The sequence below is a fragment of the Neovison vison genome, chromosome 13 (genome assembly GCF_020171115.1).
Source record: "Neovison vison isolate M4711 chromosome 13, ASM_NN_V1, whole genome shotgun sequence".
In the NCBI taxonomy this organism is placed as follows: Eukaryota; Metazoa; Chordata; class Mammalia; order Carnivora; family Mustelidae; genus Neogale; species Neogale vison.
Genome location: NC_058103.1, coordinates 144152138 through 144175073, shown reverse-complemented (window position 1 = coordinate 144175073; position 22936 = coordinate 144152138). Strand labels below are relative to the sequence as shown.

Genomic DNA, 22936 nt, shown 5'->3' with positions numbered 1-22936 from the left:
TCCTGTAATCTGCCAAACTATGCACACATGTGTCTTTTAGAAGCCTAATTTTCTCCTCCCAGTAATTGGTCAATGCAGAGAAACAAAGTATCATTTTATTTTACATAATGGCGCTATGTAAAATGATTCACTAATTCAGTGCTGAAAAATAATAATCACAACTTGGAAGATTTAAAAACACATGTGAGAAGATAGCACCCAGGGAAATCTAGGCTCTTAGCGCATACACAAGCTCACTCTTGCCCCCTGCAGTCTGCTGAGGGACAAAGGAGTATTTTGTAATTAGCCTTGTGTTTTGCTTGCAAACTTTAGCTGCAATGTTCATTTGCCTTACAAGGAGCTGTCAGTACCTCCAAGAATACACCACACAACAGTATTATTTAGAAACAGTTTTGCTTCCACATCACGTAACAAATATGTCTTTGTTCTTCCTTTGTCTCCATTTCTTGTTAATAAAGAAAATGGTCTAGAAAAAAATGCAACCTACAACTTAATATAGATTATATGTTTTGTACATCTTACAATTTGCAATAAATGTCCGTATAAAAGAAAGATACAGCAATAGATGATGCTTTTCCCTGGGTAATAATACAATTTTCAAAAATAGAATGCCTAAGTAAATAAATTGAGCAAGCTTACCTTATCGCCTGCAGTTTCATTTTACTAATGATATTGCTAAGAAAACTTCCCTTTAAGAGCCCTACAATTCAGCACCCATGCTGGTGGACAGTACCATCTCAGCAAAACCACCCCACTCAATGAAAACTGAGGAACAAAGAATGATTTTCCGTGGTGATTAAGATCTCCATATACCAGAGTCTTCCATGTACCCTCCCTAAACTGTGCTACAAACTACTCTTCTCTGGCTTAAAACAAGCAAACACACACACACTTTGTCCACCCTGCCCAGTAGCCACACTTCAAACTTGGCTCTACAGTGAGGTGCCTGTGTCAATAAGGAATTTAGGGAAGAATTCAGGGTTTCAGCTATTTTAGAAGGTGAACAGGCTAAATCTCACTCCAAATGAATGAAATAAAAACGAGTGGCTTTCATTATTAATACAAGGATACATTTTAACTTATATCTCAGAGTTGATACAGAGTCTAACCATGCTGTGATCCAAGGAGCAATTCATATTCTTAAGTCTGTCCTACAAAGCCTTTTCCAAATACTATATGTGCCCAAAGGCAGTAAGAGTTCATTCTACCTTTGGGCATCTTTGACCATCAGATAGCTCTCCTGAGCAAACTAACAAACTAGGTAGTGTCAGATATTAATAGATATTAGTTCCTTGCTTTGAGTCAAACCAGGACTAGCTTTAATTTCTTTTTGTTAGGGAATTGTTTGAAGACAGTTAACCTTCCTTCTACCATGTATATGCACTACACTTTTTACATCAGTCTTCACATCATTGTATATGCATCCACTGAACCCATTCCCATTTTTGAGGCTCCAGAATGAACGATAATAGGTTTTGTGCTGATGAGGGCGAAGCAAAAGGAAACACTTCTCGATCTAATTCTGGATCTTATACTTCTACCAAAGCCGCTGAGTTTTTGCCTCGGCGCGTTTAGCACCCTGAGCCATACTAAGCTCACTGTTCGTAACAACCCCCATATGGACAACTGTCTACTCTTCCAAGGGGGTGTGTCCTTAGTTGGGGGTTCTCTGAGCAGCATTTATCTTTATCTAGTTTCATCATTTGAGTGCCATCCATCATTTCAATCTGTAAATATATTGTGGAATATCCATTATTAATCATTATGTGCAACCCATTCACAATAAGTATTTAAAGTAATACTATCTTTTTAAATTCCCTTTCTCACCTTTGATCTCTTCCTTCTTGGCAAGTGTGATTTTATTCTCCTTCTCCTCCTCCCCTTCCTCCTTTCCCTCCTCCTCATCCTCTTCCTCATCCTCCTTCTCAGTATGAATATCATTCAGAAAGGAGTAATCCTTATTTCTATAAATAGAGCTAAGTGCTCTATTTTTTAAATGAATAAAATTATGGAATTGGACAGGGTTTAAGGTAAAGCCATGAATATAAATTCCTATTCAGGTTGAAAAGTACCCATTAATCAGCATCCTCTGAATATATTCCTTCAACTAATAAAAACTTCCTTGAATTATGCTATTATTTAGCCCATCGGTCTCCATATTTTCCCACAAACATAAGATGAAAGGCTTGGCAAATATTTATTTGTTCACATTATTGATTACCTCCAATGCATCAGGTGTTGTTCTAGGTGCTAAGAATATAACAAGACAAATAAATTTCCTTTGCTCACAGATTGTACATTCTAGCTGGGAGAGACAGATGATACTAACTTAATGGTGTCATGGCATATAGTAGTGACTGGTCATGCTACTTTAGGCAAGGTGGTCGTGAAAAGTATGGCTGAGATGGTGAAATTGAAGCTGAGATTATGACATTTAAACTGAGGCTTGAATGTCAAGGAGAAGCCAGCAATGCAAGATCTGTAGGAAGCGGACACCAGGCAGAGGAAACGGCAAGTGAAAAAAACTCTAAGTTAGGACTGATCCATCTCAGGCTGTTAAAGAAACAGAACATCTACTCGGAAGCCCAGATAAAAGATTTCCTTGACCCACTGGCTAGTAAACATATAAAATAAAATCAGAATAGAACCTGTATAAATCTGAAAATATGCTAATTGAAAAAATGAAAAAATATGCTAATTGAAAAAAGAATGCTATTGAAAAAATATGCTAATTGAAAAAAGAAAGGCAAAGGGGGAAAAAGTAAATACTGCATAATCCCATTTATGGGATGTTCTAAAAATACAGACCAATCTTTAGAAACAGAAAGCAAATCAGTGGTCATCTTAGTGACGGCTGGATTATCATGGGATTCAAGGATAGCATGGGAAATTATGGGAATGACTATCATTTTTGTTGTGGCGATGGTCTCATGAGCACATTTTTATATGCCCAAACTCATCAAATTACAAATTTTAAATATGTGCAGGTTCTTGTACACTAATTATACCTTTATAAAACCATAATAAAATCAAATGTTCAAGCATTTTCTTTCATAAGCAATACGTCACAGTCCCCAGACATGCCCCGTTTATTTCCTAAGACGTAATAAGCCTCCCTCGATAATACAACCCGGGCTTTCCTGCTATCTCCATCACACTCATTTGCCGATATCAAAAAGACCATATCTCTTTCCCAGTTTTAAACAGTGAAAGGGTGTTTGTCCAACTTCAGTTCGCAAACAGGTCTCCTCGAAGATCTTGGCAGGAGTTAGAGGACCTAATTTGCATATAATTTCAGAATTGCATTTTAATTCAGCTAATCTAGAAACCCTGAACTCATTTAGAGGAGTATATATACACACATATAAATGTATATTAAGAAATATGTATATTATGGGATATATAATATATAATTATATATTACTCTAAATGAGTTCAGGGTTTGGGAATTTATATATATAAACATTATATAATATTAGTTGAATATAAATATAAATATATACATATTTAAATTCCCTCTCTCACCTTGGACATCTGTTCCTTCTTGGCAATTTGATTCTCTTCTCCTTCTTCTCCTCCTCTTCCTCTTCCTTGGTCTAAATATCACTTTTTTTTTTTCCCTCTAAACACCGTTCTTTACGAAGTGAAGAAAGGAGCATGCTATGAGTCACAGAAGATCCCCCCCCCCCCCGTTAAGCATCAATTACTTACAACACCAAGAGGTGTGCCTTCCCTTAACTGCATTTAGGAATAACTTATAACTGGAAGGTTTTGTTCCCTCTTGCACTGGTTTTATAAATTCTAACCCCTTTAGGAAATTAAGTGTCCCTGACCCTATTCTTCTGCTGCTAACAAAAGTTAGAAGAAGGACTTGGGGAAGACGCAAACTCTGAGCTGCCAGTAGCGTTAGTGACAACCACCCTCCGGGAGGAACAGGGACATCTGAGACAACTGTCACAAATCCCGAGAGGTAATTCTGCAGCCCTGGCTGCCCAAGCGAACACTTATGTTACCCTCTCTCCATTCCGGTTCCCACCGACGGGCTCACACACAGTTGTTATAAACAGAAGCTGAAACACTTGTAAAGAGTGAAGAATTATACAAATTAAAGTTACTGTAATCATTACGTACACATTGGGAATGCAACAAAAACATGCATATTTAAGAAACACCATCGCTCTACTCTGTGGGAACTTGCGGAACGAACATAGCATCATGTTTTATTTTGATAACAGTCACATCTCTGGCTCTGAACCCTCACATCCCTCCATTTGCCAGCCATGAGTTTTTTGGAATCACTCATAAAAAATATACTAAAAATGTACTAAAAATTATCACCTAGTACAGCCATATAGTAATTCTATCTGTCTGATTTTTCAAGGTTTGGGGTTAGATTCTACCAATCTATTGCTCAGATTTATTAGGAGAAGAGGAGAGGTCATTCGTCCTAGGGAAGGGGGTGGGCATTTGCAGTGGTTGGATGTGGAGACAGTGGAGGCCAGGGTCTTGTGTCAGCATTCAGACAGCCTTAGACAGCCACAGGCCACAAAGATAGGTGAGGGCACTTTTGCTGGAAGCACCCAGCGGACCCTACAGATGGATGGCCATGTCCTGGAAGTTCTTGAGATTCTCAGCAGCTTCTGGGCAGGTTCTCAAAAACCCCTCGCTTTGCTACTGAACATTATCTGGCCACAGAGTCCTTGCCTTTACCCCTAGCCTTTCCAATTTTCTAATAAGCTTCTCATTCCCTTTATGCAACACTCAGATTTAGAATTTATAACATGCATCCTGTTTTCCTGATAAGGTAAACAAGTACAGATACAGGTAGGAATCAGTTAGAAACCAGAGATTAAATTTCACAAAACCACTGCTATTGCTAAAACTGGTACCATGGTTAAACACGCTGGTCTTAGCACGATCACTCACAAGTCACTTTAGGCAAGTTATTTAACTTCCTGGGCCTCGGGTTCATCTCTACATAATGAGAGAAAAAGAATATTTACCTCTTAGGACTATCTATGAGGATTAAAAATCTTGTATGGATAAAAACTTAAAATAGTGTCTGGCATATGCTGAGTAATTAATAAACATTATTTATTATTATCAGTGGTTCCATGCACGGTTTTTTGGATGAGTATATCCAATTCCCTGGTGTTTATCTGCCCACTGTACTAATGCCTGAGTGCTTCAGCTACAGCTGAGGCTGGACTGCCAATCACCCCCAGGTCCTGGGGGCTTCACTGATAGGAAGCAGACACCATTCAACCTCTCCAAGCCCTTTTTCCAAAAGTTAGATCAACCCTTTCTAAAGTACACCTTCAGTCACTGATGTAGGTAGACCTGGAAGCTAACTGCACACCCTTTGTTTAGAATGAGAAGTTCCTTGACCCTCACTAGGTCATCCCTATGTGATTAAATACACAAACAACAAGAACACCAACAAAGATGGGTTAGCTGGTTTTGCCTCATGGCCTTTGAACATTAAGTGGGTAAAAGACTGACCAAGTTGAGATTTATGGGCATGTATGTTTCCCTACCATGTATCCTCCCTACCATGGAGGATGCTGTGATGTTGGCAATGAACCTAAAGGAGCCAGCTGTTTGGTTAAGAATGTTGATTTATGTAGATCAAATTTCATAGCCTAAGTTTTCCCCATTTGTACTGAAGAGTGCTTTATGGGTTTTGGGGGGGAATAATAGGCAACACATTTCAGAAAGAAAAAGAAGAAATTTGGATTCAGTTACTTGTGTTTGAACTGTGGATCAGTTACACAGTAGAGGGTTAGCCTTTTTCAGATGCAGGATATCTTAAGACTCCTTCCATTCATCTACGACACAAGTACTATGGTGGCTACTACTACTACTGCTGGTTTCCTAGGGCTTGCCTTCTTTAAGATATGGCATATCAAATCCTTATCACACTCCCTGGCACATGCTATTCTATTAGCACTATTCTGCTCTTCTAGGTATATATTTTGTCACACACTGGCAAAGCACAGGGAACCAGTCAGCCTCCTGGTTTCAAAGCCACATAACAAAATGATGCATACCAAGTCACCATACACACACTGGCTCTCATTTAGTTTCCATTCCCACTGTCCTGGGGCCATATTGGTTCCTGCTCTGTTATCTCTGTTTTCCAGTAGACTCGTCTTTTACCACAGACAGAATCAGTAAGTCTGTGATGAGCTATCACATGACTGAAGAGACTTTTTGCCTTCTTAGGACATACCTGAGGTCTGGGTTGGACAACCTTGTCTAAAGGGATCCTCCAAGCAGAGGATTCTAGGGTGGCTCAGTTGGCTAAGCATCTGCCTTCAGCTCCAGTCATGACCCCAGGGTTCTGGGATCAAGTCCCACATTGGGCTCCTTGCTCAGCAGGGAGTCTGCTTCTCCGTCTTCCTCTGCCCTTCCCCCGTCTGTGTTTTTTCTATCTCTCTCTTTTAAATAAATAAATAAAATCTTTAAAAAATTAAGTGGTCAAGCAGAAGTGAGTCAGGATTCCTTTCTCCTGAACCATCTACCTCTAGGAACAGAAAACAGTACATGTTCTGATTCCTATTAAGATTATTTAAAGCCCCCTTTTAAAGGGTCATCTTGTACCTGATTCTGCCTTAATATTGGATGGCTAGTTGGACATCCCTCCCTACTACATAATTTCACCCCAAATTTGTGACATTGCCTTCTGCATTTACCTCTTGTGTCTTAATTTTCCTGCCTCCTTTTCTTCATCATTATTTGTATCTCCTTTAATTTGTCCATGCATGGTTATGCTCTGTCCCTTTATTATATATCCAGTAGGCATCAAGATAAAATTCAATTTTCATGCAATCAAATATCAGCTTTGTGCCATTTAGCATAATTCAATTGCCTTTCCTTTCATGTCTTGAATTCAGGGTTGCAATCTTACTATCCAAGTTGGAATGGGAGGATGTCAATGGCAGCAGTCTTGAAAATGAACACAGGATATTAGAGCTAAAAGAAATTCAAAGACCTTTAAGTTGGAAGCTAAGAAACCTGAGGATAAACAAGGTAAGCCACCTCTCCAGAGTCACAGAGCCAGCAATACTCTGAGCCAGAACCTAGCTTCCTGGAATCAAAGCCATGTGTCCTTAAGGAAAACCAAGCTGGGCATTAAAGTGGGGCTTTATGGAAACTTGTGGGAGAGCAAAACCCATGACAGACTCTTCCCTCTTGGGTGCAGTGGATGTGCCCAGGCTTCTTTGTTTGGTCCCCTCCAGACAGGGGAACTGGACACCTGGCCAGGATCAAGAAATCAGGCAAAACATGGAAATGTTCTTAGAAATTTAAAAGCAGCCTTCTTCCTTCTGCATCAGAATCATCTAAGTTCAGGATCTTACGAACCAAAAATGTAAGCTTTCTGTGAGTCTTTTTATCCTATTAAGGATATCCTGGTTTGAATATCATGACCTTGATTTCTTCTCCTGAGATTGTTTCCTTTCCTCCCTTCCTCCTTCCCTTCCTTATCCATCCCTGGAATCCTCTTCCCTTCCTCCCTTTTTCTTCCCTTCTCCCTCCTTCCCTTCCTTTCTTCCTCCTTTCTTTACCTCCCTCCTTTTCTTCCTCCCTCCCTTTTCCCCTTGCTTCCTCTCTTCCTCCTTCCCTTTCTTCACTCCTTCCTTCCTTCACCTTTATCAAATCCATAGTTTGATTTTCCCCTACTAGTTATAGCTGGTAAACTAACTCCTACAGGTGAAGTGGCCTTGAACCACAACACTAAAGGGCCAGGTCCTTGAAAAGGTCACAGAGAGGCCCTGGGGTTACATAACAGAGAGTCAACATGGAGAATAAATAGAACAAGGAAGTACTCTAAAAATTAATGAAAAGCTACTGAATTAACTTAGCTACCCATGCCAGGCTATTTGCAGCCTTCTTAAGTAAAAACAGGCTCTCCTATTTGGGAAAACTTCACAGGTTTTATTTGCCTTCCATTTTTAGAATTAACAACAAAGACAAAGACAGAATAGGCTGAAGTTGACAAAGGGTAGGAGGAGCAAGTTTCCTGATGGAAAACCTTCTCTAGGGTCTGGTAGCCTATTTTACTTTCAGGTATTTATAGATTCATAGGCAGGAGACCAGCTGTTCATTTGGTTGAGCCTGAGGCATAGGCGAACGATATCCCCAGTGTTGACTGGCAGTAGGTAAATCACTTAACTACACCTAGCAAGTCACTTAGCTTCCCTGGGCTCCCATGGAATCACTCGTAAAATGGGATTTCTTTTAGGTTAGCGTCCATGGTTGTTATTAAGTGTGAACATTTTGCAAATAGCAAATGCAATATGAAAAAAAAATGCACTTTGACTCCTCTCTGTCTGTAATCTCTTTCATCTTCCTCTTTTGAATTCTTCTCCCCATGGTTTGCGATGCATCCCACCTACAGAGATAAACATTCCATCGAAGGTGACATGTGCCGACGTCCCTGAATGGTATTAAAACAATCAAGGGATATTTCTGGGCCCAAATGACCCAAATCATTCAGATTTTAAAACTTAACAAACACACACAGACGTATGTGCACTCAAGACATATTGTTGGGGGACTGTACGATTCAAGAAACTAATAGCATTACCTTCAATTTATATTATAACCTTAATGGCCCCCAACTCTAGGAGTTACACAGATCAGCTTCAAAAGCCAGCAGTCTCTTAAGATTCATGACATTTGGGGCACCTGGGTGGCTCAGTGGGTTAAAGCCTCTGCCTTCGGCTCAGGTCATGATCCCAGGGTCCTGGGATCGAGCCCCACATTGGGCTCTCTGCTCAGCGGGGAGCCTGCTTCCCCCTCTCTTTCTGCCTGTCTCTCTGCCTACTTGTGATCTCTGTCTGTCAAATAGATAAATAAAATCTTTTAAAAAAATTTAAAAAAAGATTCATGACATTTGGCAAAACTCTTAACCTCCATAAAACTTAATTTCTTTGTTTGCAAAAGGGGAGGCTAATAATAGCATCTGTCACACAGGATTATACATCTGATTGACATAATAATTTTAAAATGCTTAGCCCAGCAACTGATTCATAGTTAAGCTCTAATGAATGTTTGTTATTATTGTTATTCTCTCTCTCTCTCTCTCTCTCTCTATATATATATATATATATATACACACACACATTAACATACAAATTATTTTTACAGTTTCATACTATTCTACAAAATTAATCAACAATGGTTTTCTTTTCTTCTTACTACTGCTAAGAATTTGGGCTGTTTAAATTCACTGGGGGATATAAGTATCATTGCTATAAATACCTACATATTAAATATTGTTTTCTGTTAAGTTTATTTTCTTAAGGGATATTTGAGCTGGAAATACAGGATTAAATGAGAGGTTTTGATGGACCATTTTACAAGTTGCTAGATTCCTCTCCAGAGGAAAGTAAACCAGTTTACAGACAGCTGTATGATATTAAATCTCCCTCCTCATAGACACACTAACATTTGTATTTCAATTATTTTATTTAACAGATTATTTTAAATAACAAAAATACTTGACTTTGCCTTTCTTTACAAATGGAATTGGGTTTTCTGTTGCTATTTTTCCAAGCTAAGATTAGCATTTCTTCCTGGTTAGTTCATTTACTTTGATCCACTAGGGAACCATTTATTGTTTTAAAGGAACATATGATATTCAGTCTCAAGAGACCCCCCAGCCTAGGTCCCATTCCAGCATTTCCCTTCTTGTAATCACTGGGCATTTCTCTGCCTACAACTATAGAATGAAACTAAAAATATTCTCCTATTTGGATACCACGGGCTACTTTTTAAAAATAATTTGAATGTAGTAAGGGTGACAAAAGACAAAGGAAGAATGGTATTATCAAAATTTCAAGGTAATAAGAATGGGAATTGATGGAAATAGAGTATAAAACACTGAGACTTATGACTGTTTCATTATAATGGTACCTTTTGGGGAGGGATTCTGCCCATTTCTAGAGTCCCCATTTTGGCCCATTTTGGCCCCAGAGTAGACATTTGTACTCCACTTTCTGTCCCCATTCATTCTCTCTAAGGGAGGAAGAATAACATGGAACTGGTGGTTTGGGGGGAGATGCTGAGTGAACTTCAGCACCCTGTGGCCTCAGCGTTCCTTCTCTTCCTGTAGGACCTGACTCAGGACACACCCACTGCTCCCATGCATGATCGGCTTAGCAAGGCAGACTCTAACCCTATAGTTCAGGGTGAGGAAGTTCAATTCTGGTGGGGACATGATCACAAACTCATTACCAGTAATAAAGCAGTTATGTTTTATTTCAATCTGATCAGCTCCTGTATTCTGTTTCTTATTTGATTTGGAACTCAGGAGAGATGAGATAGGTACCATTCACTGACCATCCTAAAGGCCAGTAAGGCTTAGTATTTGTAGTCATTAAGCATCAAGGATGCCTAGCCATACTAACTGGTTTTACCCCTAATCTTTTTACCAGCTTCGGGGAAAGGCAAGTCACATGGCTTCTCCGAGTTCCAGTTTCTTCATCTGCACAGGGCAGATAATAATCGTACACGCTTCAAAGAAGTGTTGAAAGCAAGAGTTGGCGAACTACAGCTTAGTCGGACAAATCCAGTCCATTGCTTATTTTTGTAAATAACGTTTTTGTGAAATACAGCCATGTCCATATATTTACATACTGTCTATGGCTACTTCTATGCTAACACAGCAGAGCTGAGCAGTCGCAAAGAGACCATATGGTCCACAAAACTTAAAACGTCTTCTGTCTCTTTCCAGAAAAAGTCTGCCAACCCCCAGTTTAAAAGATAAAACAAGGAAAGAGTGATGCATGCAAAATGCACAGTCCGGTAGTGAAAAGAGTAAATGTTTCTTATGTGTTCACTATTACTATCTATTGGAAGACAGAATGTCTTTGTGATTAAGAGCACTGATTCTTTGGCCTGGTTCAAATGCTAGCTCTACAATTTACCAACTCTGCCATTTTAGGCAAGCCTCAGGGTCTTTCTAAGTTACAATGGGTTTACCAGTACATGGACATAACAATGCCTACTTTGTAGGGCTACTGAAATGCTTCAATGAGATGATACAGCAAATGACTTCGGAGAGCCCATCATCGCCATCACAACTGTCATTAATTTCCTCCAAAAGGAATCTAAAATATGAACTCACTTCTAATACTAGTTCACTGATAGTAGTAAATCTCAATTAATTCACATATTCTCTCAGAAAATATTAAGTGGTCATCCTGAGAAAGTCAGAGCGTGTCCAGGGATGCGTAGAACTCTTCCTTCCTCCTTAACTTCCCCAATACAATCATCCTAAAATCTATACTCTCAGATAAAAGCCAAAGTACCATGAAGTCTCAAAGAAAAAGCACCATCTAAATCAAGTCACTACACACAGGGGAACGATCTGCATTGGGTGAGACTGCAGCAGAGTTCAAAGAACATCCAAAGCCTGGATTATCATGCAATTTTAAGTCTTGACAGAGCTCTCACGATTTAAAGATGAGTCAACAAGAAATGAGGCAATAGAAGCTGAAAGAAGAGGAGGGACGGATCAGAACAATCCGGGAGGAGAAATGTGATGTGGTGAAATGTTGAAATGTTGATGTACAAAGAAATGGATGCCTCCACCAAGCAACAGAGAGATGCACGCTTTGGGGAAGGACCGGCCACCAGAAACGGAAGCCAGTCTGATGTAGTTCCTGGGAAGGTATCAGGAAAATTTTTTAAAAATGGCATTTATGAAACATTATATGAAAAAAGTACAGATTGAAATGGAACAGGAACAGACCATATTACAAAAAGAATAAAAGAGATGCTGAAGAGAAATAATGAAACAGGAGCAACGAATCTCAATGTAAAGTAACGGAAATCAAAACACATTGTTAGCAAAGAGGAGAAACTCTGTGAGGACAAACAGCCTCCAGAACTTGGTGAATGGGACTGAAGAAGAAAGATGATGAAGGGGGAGGAAGAGACAGAGGCAGAGGTTGGGAAGCAGATGCCAAACATTCCAGAGAAACAAAGACGAAGACGTGGTATGGAATCCCTGCTTTCTGGGAATTGAAAGCCATGTCAGAGGGGAAGAAAGGTTCGAATGGAAATCAACCAGAAGTACCTAAATGCCAAAGAAGAAATAAATATTTTTGATGTGCTAGAAAAAGAATGTTGACGTTAATGAACAAAAAAAAACCAGGACAACTATTAAGGCAACAAAATCAGGGTGCGTGCTGAGGGTGCCCAACCAGGCTGAGTGTGGCAGGATTAAACAGCAGAGTATGTCCACACTGTTACAGCGAATGAACTCTCCGGGGAGGCTCAGTGGAATTCCTGTGTAAGGGGAAGAAAGAGTCAAACGGATATGAATGTGCCAAGAATATACCTTTGAGGGCGTCTGCGTGGCTCAGTTGGTTAAGCGACTTCCTTCAGCTCAGGTCATAATCCTGGAGTCCCAGGATCAAGTCCCACATCAGGCTCCCTGCCCAGCGGGGAGTCTGCTTTTCCTTCTAACCCTCACCCCTCTCATGTGCGTGCTCTCTCTCTCTCTCCCTCATTCTCTCTTTTTCAAATAAATAAATAAAATCTTTTTATAAAAAAGGAGAATATACCTTTCATTTACTTTACCCCCAAAAAAAATTCATTAAAAAAATTTTTTTGTTGTTTTTTTAAGGTATGCTCTAGCAAAAAATGTGACATGAATCAACCCAGAAAAAATAATGGGGACATGATTGTATGGAATGGATAGAAAAGAGCAATGCAAGTAATTAAACAAAACTGAATTTTAAAGTGATTTGACTATGACTATAAGGCAGTCTAAATGTCACAGATACTCCTTATATGGGAAAAGAGAAGTGGAAAAATAATATCTTTGTTTCAAACAAATGGGAAACAAATGGTTTTACAGGTAATTTGTATATGTTCAAGATGTGTATGTTCAAGGATAAATCCTAGGAAATGGAAAGTGTTCCACATCATAGAACAATACACACTACACACAGATTTTACTCATTCACAAATACAGGCATAAACCTCCTCAATTCACAGTAAATAATACCAATATCTATGATAAAATGGTATCTTAGATTTTCAAGGATGGATGAGTATTAGAGACTCTACTAACATAATTTTAGACTTTATTAATTCAAAGTAATAATCATAGTCTCTCATGGTTCACGAGGGACTATAGACTCTGAATAACAATCTGAGGGTCTGAAGGGGCGGGGGGGGGTGGGAGGTTGGGGGAACCAGGTGGCGGGTATTAGAGAGGGCACGGGTTGCATGGAGCACTGGGTGTGGTGCAAAAACGATGAATACTGTTATGCTGAAAATAAATTTTAAAAAAAGTAATAATCATTTTTCTAGATACCAAACAAATGGATGAAATTCATCATCCAACCCTGCTTTTTTAAATTAATATGCTAAAAAGCTAATTTATAAAGAAGTTATCAGACATTAATATCAAAACAACAGATGGGGGTGCCCAGGTGGATCAGTCAGTTAGCATTTGCTTTGGGCTCCGGTCATGATCTCAGGGTCCTGGGATCCAGCCCCATGCTGGGCTCCCTGCTCAATGGGGCATCTGCTTCTCCCTCTCCATCTGCCCCTCCCCCACCTCCTGTTCTCTCATGCTCTCTTTCTCTATCTCAAGTAAATTAAAAAACAAAACCAGACATTTTACTTAATGTTCAAATGTTTAGAGTCATTCCCATTTTGAAGTTAGGTTCACAGCAAGGATCTGAATAGAATATAGGATCTGAATAGAACCAGCCTTAAATAATGTTCTCAAACTTTAGCCAATACTATAAAAAGGAATAAAAACTGAGTAAAGCTATAGGTCTGCCTGGGTGGCTCAGTGGCTTAAGCGTCTGCCTTCAAGTCAGGTCATGATCTCAGGGTCTTGGGATCAAGCCCCACATTGGGCTCCCTGCTCAGCGGGGAGCCTGCTTCTCCTTCTCCCTCTGCAGCTCCTCCTGCTTGTGCTCTCTCTCTCTGTCAAATAAATAAGTCAAGTCTTAAAAAAACATGAAAACGAGTAAAGCTAATTATCAAAATTTATAAATGGCATGACAACCTCTCTAAAAAAAAAAAAAAAACAGAAAAATCCATGGAAACACTTTTAGGTATAACTACAGAGTTCAATAAAATTATAAATATATAAATATATATATATATATATATATATAATCAGAATTTTCCTATATCATGATGACAGCCATTTAAAAAAATATGGAGAAAAGACTTTTTTTTTTTCCCCCAATTTATTTATTTTCAGAAAAACAGTATTCAGGAGCACTGGGTGTGGAGAAAAGACTTTTAAGAGTAATGAGAGAATTTAAAATATGAAGATTAAAAGCTTTTGATGATTTATCTAAGAATTGCACAAAAGGGTACAAAAGGAACCCCTACAATACTTCCTTTGTGAACACCGAAGAAGAGCTAAATAAGTGGGACAAAATTTCAGATTTTGAAAAAGCAATATGGGCAAACAGTCAACAGACCAAAAAATCTATAATTTTAATGTAGTTTGAGTTAAAATCCCAGTGGTTTCATTCTTGGCAGTTAACAACTCATTATAGGGCTCATCAGTGAAAAAAAAAAAAACAAGGAAGGGAAAATAGCAAAGCACATTTTTAAAACAAATATTAATGAGGTGGTGCTTGTAACATTACGTATTTAAGTTGTACAGCTACAGAAATGGTTCTCTTCTAAAAACTGAAGAGAACAGAACATCAAAAAATATACCTAGGTACATTCACATGTAGATACTGTAAAGAGACTGACATTACTAATTAATGATGGATTATTTAGTAATTACTAGGGCAAATGGTGAATAATTTAGAAATACAGAATTATTTAATTGTAACTGGAAAAGAAATTATAATATGTAAATAGACTCATTATAAAAGCATCTACCTCAGTATAATAATATCAATTAACACATTTTTACAATGAATTATTGGATAATTATTTGGATAATTGAGTTATGAATTATTTGTTATTCAACTGAAGTAGGTATGCTGTCAAAGCTAAAAGGGACAAAGAAAAAAACTGGTACACCTGTCCATGTGAAAACAAAAACATCCAAAGTCAAGAAACTACATTAAAAAAAATGTGAAAGGTAAATAGGAAAAGTATTTGCAATATCCATGACAAAGAGGTGTTGAATATCTTTAACACAGAAATTTCAATTAAATTTTAAGAAAGGAAAAAACATGATGCTGAAAGGAATAAAAACCAAAAGACATACCCAGGAAATTTATTTTAAAAAGAAATGATATAGAAACATTTTATCTATATCAGAAAAGGTAACACTATAAATTAAAACCACATCCTCTTTTCACCTAAAAATGGCAAACACTGTAATGCAAAAGCAACGGGTGTGTCTAGAAGACATGTTAGAGAAAATCCAGTTGAGCTTGGGTTTGGCGATGACTCTTCAGATAAAACACCAAACAAAGGCAGGATGAATGAAAGGAGTAAATGATAAGCTTGACTTCATTAAAATGAAAGATTTCTGCTCTGGGAAAGATACTGTGAAGAGAAGGAGAAGACAAGCCACAGACTGGGAGAAAATATTTGCAAAAGACACATCTGAGAAAGGACTGTTACCCAAAATATACAAAGAGCTCTTAAAATTCAACAATAAGGAAACAACCTGATTAAAAAATGGGCCAAGGACCTTAAAGACTCCTCACTAAAGAAGACAGACATACATCTGGTAAATAAGTATATGAAAAGACGTTCCACCTGGTATGTCATCTGGAAAATGCAAATTGAAATGATGCCATTAGACACCTGTAAGAATGGCCAAAATTCAGAACACTGACAAAGACAAATGTTGGTGAGGATGTGGAGCAGTAGGAACTCTCATTCATGGCTGCTGGGAGTGCAAAACAGTGCAGCCACTCTGGAAAACAGTTTGGTGATTTCTTACAAAATGAAACATGCTTTTACCATACGATCCAGCAATCACACTCTTTGGTGTTTACCCGAAGGAGCTGAAAACTTCTGTCCACACAAAACCTGTCCACGGATGTTCATAGCAGCTTTATTCATAATTGCCAAAACTTAGAGGCAGGCAAGATGTCCTTCAGTGCCCAAATGGGTAAACTGTGAATCATCCAGACAATGGAATATTTGTCAGTGCTAACACTAAATGAACTATCGAGTCACGAAAAGACATGGAGGAAACATGAACACATATTTCTATGAGAAAAAGGCCAATCTGAAGAGCCTGCATACTATATGGTTCCAATTATTTGACTTTCTGGAAAAGGTAAAACTATGGGCACAGTAAAAAGATCAGTGGCTGCCAGGGGTTCATGGGAAGGGAGGGTTGAATAGGCAGAGTACAGAGGATTTTTAGGGCATTGAAACTAACGCTGTATGAAACTATAATGATAACACATGTCATTATACACTTGTCCAAACCCACAGAATACACAACAGCAAGAGTGAACCCTAAGGTAAACGATGGACTTTGGATGATAATGATGTGTCAATGTCACTACATCAACTGTCACAAATGTCTCCATTCCAGTGGGGGATGTTGATAATAGGAGAGGCTGTATATGTTGGGGGCAAAATATACATGAGACATTCATACTTTCCTCCCAATTTTACTGTGAAGCTAAAACAGCTCTTAGAAATGAAATCTATTTTAAAAAGAATAAAACAGTGTCTATAAAGTTACAGAAAAAAGAACTTTCATACCTGGACATTAAAGGTATTACATATTTGTTTATTCATAGGTGAAAAAAAAATCTAATTTCACCAAAATGTTGACAATGGTTCTCTATCAAAGGCAGGGTGGTTAAAGACAGGGAAATGGTGTTTTTGTGTGTGCTCTCCAAAAGGTAAGTTAATATAATTTAAATTTAATGTATTAATTTCATATAATTCAAAATATGTGATTCAGAAGGGCAAAACTTTTTTTTTTAAGATTTTATTTATTTATTTATTTGGCAGACAGAGATCACAAGTAGGCAGAGAGGCAGGCAGAGAGAGAGAGAGGGAAGCAGGCTCCCCACTGAGCAGAGAGCCCGATGCGGGGCTCGATCCCAGAACCCTGGGATCATGACCCGAGCCCAAGGCAGAGGCCATAACCCACTGAGCTACTCAGGTGGCCCTAAAAGATACTTGATTTTTATTTAAAAATAGTTTTGATCTTGTGGGGTGCCTGTGATCTCTGTCAAATAAATAAATAAAATCTTTTTTAAAAAAATCAAGTGTTTTTTAATTAATAAAATCTAATTATGTGTTCTCAAGTCTAGGGCACATTTTTACTTTTTCAGTCTTGCCTCAACCAACTCAAGAGAGGACCGAATGAAGGCCTGACCCTGACGCTCTGGGAAGCCCAGGTTCATGCCCCGGAGACCACAGTTTAGGAGAATAAACCAGACACTGAGCCATCAGCCAGGCACAGCTCGGAAACTCTGAGCGAGTCTGTTATTACTGGAGGGAGAAGCGGAGATGGGGAGCTCAGCGCAGAAGAGCTGGAGGTTGTGAAGGGATACAGATGCAGAGGCGCACGGGCTGGCGCAGCAAACCTGTGAAATGACTTTGCAAAAGACCTGTCACAACGGATACACGACACCTCGGAAGACACGGCCGAGCATTCCTGCAGCATGTGCGCAATGATTTCCGGGGACAGGGCCGAGAAAAAGGAGGAGGGAAGGAGTCTGCAGGCATTTTTCTTAAACGAGCAACTGAGAAGAAGGGACCTGGAGAAGACAAACCGACAAAGAAGCCCGCACCGTACTTCAGTCTGAGCTCCGGTCCCTGGGCAGACATCCACAATTTCTGCTCTTTCTCCGCTCATGAAAAATGGTGAAGTTGCTCCGTGGATGTGGACTACACTCTAATTGTTTTGATGGTAAATGAGGCATGAAACCTATTGTCAAAAAACACGTTGTTCGGGCGCAGAGCCATATTTTATCTTCCCAGCACATCACTCCCCAGGGGTGAACAATTTCTATGGGGCCGAAGAGATTCAAAATACCATGTCCTCGCGTTTCTGTAAATACAGAGTTTTAGGGGAACCTGCGTGGCTCAGTGGTTTAAGCCTCTGCCTTCGGTTCAGGTCATGATCCCAGGGTCCTGGGATCAAGCCCCGCATTGGGTTCTCTGCTCAGCGGGAAGCCTGCTTCTCCCTCTCTCTCTCTGCCTGGCTCTCTGCCTACTTGTGATCTCTTGCTCTCTCAAATAAATAAGTTTTATTTATTTATTTGAAAAAAAAATCTAAAAAACAAAAAAAAAGACAGAGTTTTAGGTAAAAATCTGACCTTTACCTTCCCTGGTATTTCCTTCTGTGCAACTAAAAAAGAATCCTCCTGAAGTCTGCAAGCCTGTCCTGCAGAGCATGCCCAGGGAAAGGTTAGGTGGGGAAGGGGGTGGCAGATCTCTCCTCTTGAAACCATACGGAGCGCAGTGTCGATAAACATTAGTCACAACCTTCGTATTAGAGGGAGAACCTGTTGCTAACTTGATCCCTAGGATTTGCTTGGCTGTCCTGATTATTATATCTTGTGATGGAGCCCTATTCATCAGAAACTAATCAAAGGGTACTCGAACAGCCTGCTGTTGATTGCAAACCAACAGATATTACTGTCTTAAGTTCCCCTCTGCCATCCTTTAATGGATATACACTTATTGGCTCGAGTATTTACTGGGTCAAGATAGGTTCAAGGTGATTTTCCTCTCAGGTAGTTTTGGGTCCTTTGGGCAGGAACCACATCTATTTCGATCAACTGCCTGGATGAACAGAAAGACGGATTGAGATACACACATTTGGGTGAAATGGGCAAATTCCATCCTGCTGTCGGCACCAAAACTCAGTGCCTCTTAAACTGAATTCAAATCTAATTAAAACAGACACATGAAAAAAATAAAATAATAAAATAAATAAATAAAACACACACATGAATCACATCCTGCATGTAGGTATCCTGCCCTTAAGAAGCTGCACCAGCCTAAGGAGGGCCAGAGGTCGTGGAGGATGTCAAGCGTCAGGACGCATGCGCTGCCTGCGACTGAAACATTAACAGGAGTGCGGGGTGGCAGGGAGGAGCGTGAAATACCATCTTCTTATGACAACCCACACAGCAGCCATTGTATTTGGAGCTCGACACCAAATTCTTTAGACTTGAATTAGAAGAGGCACTTGTTTGATAGATTTCCTCTTGTTCCAGTTTGCAGGCAACTAATCCTCACTGCATTGGATCAAACAGACGGGCGCAATCAATTCAGGGAAAGCAAGCAATGCCAGGTCTGCTCAATCTTCCCTCAATGAGCAGCAGAGAAGAAGGTGGGGTGGGGGGGAGGAAAGAAAGAAAGAAAATTCAGGCATGCCTGCACCCAACACAGCTTAGCAAAGGAAAAGATGAAAAGACAAGTTGAAATATGTATCCTGGCAGGTGGAAGCACTTGCTGTCAAGAGGGAAGACGCTGACCCGCCACAGTGATGCCCAACGCACCACGCCTGGGGGTGCTAGCGGGACCGAAGGGAGCAGGGGGCGGACAGCAGTCGGGATGATGTCAAAACAAAAGAAATCAGGGCCCGTGTCTCGAGGGAGGAAAGAGGTCCAGATTTACTTAGGTCTCCATGGTCTGTGATCTACAGTACAGTGTGATGAGCAAGTTAATTACTGCATTTAGGTAATTAAGTCTCAGAGAAACCAGTACCTTCCAAAGCAAAATTAATTTACACTGCTAGATCTTTCCAGGCTTGACTGGCCATTTGGTGAGAAGTCACGCTGGAACCGCAGCCTCACAGCCGCAGGAAGAAGATTAATGAAAATACGCTAGAAATAAAACAGCCCCAGTATCAATGGCTTCATCTCTGCCTTTGGACCGGAAGGGCATGAGGAGATGCTTCCTGGTTTACCAGCAGCCACTTCCTCCCCCAGCCGCTCAAGGCCCCATCCATTCCCTGCCTCAAAGCTTTGACTCCTCTTTTCTTGGTCCTCTCTTCTCCCACACGGCCATTCTTTCTTTCTTGCCCCCTGCTTCTGTTTTGATCAAGTCTAAAATATCTGTCTATAGTAAAGACCATCAAAAGAGCTCATTTGGATAATGGTTCTCCCTCTCTTGACTCAACACCACTAATGATCCTCACAGTTCTTGGAGATCCCTCATTCCCCTGCGATGGCTGTGAGTCAGGGTCTCCAGGCCAATACATAAATCACCGTTAGGTGGTTCTTCTCATGATCTGAGAAGGAACAGTGCTTTTTAAGAACAGGGAGAGTCCAATATTTCTTGTCCCCAAGTTCCTAGATGTTGGCCATGAGATTGCCTTTTTTTGCTGAGTAATGGCTCCAAAATGATGCTTGTATACATACAAACACACTACTGGCAAGCAGACGCATAGGTCGATGTGTGTGTGTTTGCTAAGCTGCATCTTCTCTACCATAAGCAAAATTTATAAATAATGCATGTTTATAGATACATGTAGCTTTATATATGCTTTTATGTGTACAAGTAGGCACCATCTCCCTGTGTTCAGCAAGAAGTGAGGATGCCCTGGGTCTGGCTGCATTAGACCACCATTGTCCTTACCTTCAGTTGGCGGCTTCTCCGTATGGTCTCCTCGTCAAAGACCTGTAGGACCACTTGGCTTTCACCTCCAAGATGGAACACCGAGGTCCAAATCTCCCTCCCACTGCTGTGAGCAACTTACCGTTGGAGGTGGTGGTCCAGGGCTTCTTCAACCGCATTCAGGAGAGTTGTGGCCTGGGTCAGGAGCTGACGGCTGCAGCTTACGGACTTGAGTTCCAAGATGAGTAAACTCAAGCAGAACATGGCTCCCATCTCCTCCAGCTCACTGGTGCCAAACTGGAGACCCTGCCAGGTAAATAAAACCATCAGAAGAGACTATATAATGGGAATGGAGTGAAGACAATTTGGAATAGAGAGAGAGAACTCCTGGACACATGACTATCACAGAAATTGAGAATTAATAGCATTCATCAGCCCCTATCTAATGGGCTTTGTTGGGTGTTTTCTGGATTGGTAGTTCTCAGTCTGCGTTATGTGTCATCCAGGGTTTCCCAGAAGGAACCACCCCCCACCCCCCAAGGACAATAATGCGCTGGCAGGGGTCCTGAAGGGCAGAGAGGTATGTGGGGTTCCAGAAGTCACTTCCCCCTCTTCAATCAAAACAACAGTGCTTCCATCTGTATTTTTAAAAAGCGTTCTATTGTTGAAACAAAAGATTGTAAATGACTGTATTAAGAGATGCCCTTTCCTTTCTGTCAACCAGTGGACAAGAATGAGGGAGATCCTTTATATATAAATACCAAAACTTAAGGACAACAACACCAGCATTTATTTAATCTGTAATGTGATAGTACATAAGAGAAAAGTCATGATATTTACTCTGTGCTATTACCCATGAAGCAACATACAATAATAAACAATTTTATTGAGCATTTACTAGGTGCCACACGCTGTTCTGAGCCCATTCACATGGGTTTAATTCAATGAATACTTATTAAAGTTATATGAGGTAGGTGTTGCTATTTCATCCATTACACAGGGAAAGGAGAGTTAGACCCATGCAGCTGATAGTTTATCCATGAACGCACAGTGATAGGGACTAGTAAGTGAATCATGAGTTGACTCTTCAACAAAGTGTTATACAAAGACTAGGAAGGACTCCATTACATAATGAAGTACAAACTGCATGGTTTTTGAAATTAGATAGGAATTGGATTTGAATCTTGACTTCACCCATTTTCTGATTGTGTGATCTTGGACTTAATGAACACTATTAGCTCCAATTTTCTCATCTGAAAAATGAGATCAAAATTCTTCCCTCCACACGTTTGGGCATGTGGTGATAATGCAGAGTCTACAAAATGCTGGTCAATATCAGCTCAATTTGCCCTTCCTTATGCCTAGCAAATATATCTAATATGACAGAATTCAACGTGGTCCTGAGTTCTCTATCTCTATAAATATATTTCATTTCAATGAAAAATTATTAATAGTTGAATATTATTTTTTAAAGAGATTTTCATATCCAAATAGCAGTGATACAGGAAACAGATGTAATAGTAAAAATCCAAAAAGATTGGTCATAAGCATCACAACGGAAAACAAAATTCCAAACTGGGAATTTATCAGCCTACGAAAGAATTTCTAGGTAAAAGGATAAAGGAAAGTAGGTCTATTTCAGCTTATTTCAAAGTTGTTTGGAAATTTTACTTGCTGCATGTTTGGACACCTGTTTTCCTAAAGAAAGGAGACACTGCTTCAGAGTTAAGGGAAGTCTGTTCCTCTGTAAACAACAGACATGGGAGGGGAAGACAGATGTTTAACAAGTAATTTTTCTTCAGTCGGTAGAAAAGATCACTGTTTAAAGAGAGAAACATCTCAGTCTCTTTCCATGAGCTCAAGTTCCAACCTTGTTCTTACACCTGGTTTTCCTGGCTGTTCTTCCTTCTAGAATGGCCAGCTGCGTGGGGAGTTACAAAGCGAAGGCCATGCCCTCCTCCTCAATCAGCCACCTCGCTGGTGGCAAGAAAGAGTAAACAAGGAGCATATGAACTAAATCTGGCCCCTCAAGGCAGGCAGGATGCCTGATACATATGTGTAACCCCAGCATCTAGCAGAGCACCTACAGGTCAAAAGGAGGACAAGTCCTTGGTGGAAACAAATCTCACTGCATGAGCCATCTTGGGAGGTCAGGGGCAACACCATGGTATAAGTCAGCTTCTATAAAAAACAGCCAAAACAATAGCAATTTTATAACAAAAAATATTTCCATATCCCAAATATCAGTCCATTTATTTCAAGCAATGGTTGGTATTCTAAAAAAGACTTGTTGAGAAGACCTGGATTTAAGGAACTTGTACCACTTACTGGCTTCGTGGTTCATAAAGAAAGATTATGAATATTTCTTTAATACACTCTTTTTACACTCACTCAGTATCCAAAAAATTTACTGATATGGATAGTCTCTTCT

The 22936-nt window shown here is 39.8% G+C and overlaps 1 protein-coding gene across 1 annotated transcript in view; it reads right to left on the bottom strand.

Moving 5' to 3' along the window:
* AGBL1 (AGBL carboxypeptidase 1) overlaps positions 1-22936 on the bottom strand; it is a 657523-nt gene that overhangs the window by 197579 nt on the left and 437008 nt on the right. The window contains exon 21 of the mRNA XM_044232424.1: positions 20648-20811. Coding sequence (XP_044088359.1) covers positions 20648-20811 — 164 coding nt within the window. The remainder of the gene's footprint in view (positions 1-20647; positions 20812-22936) is intronic.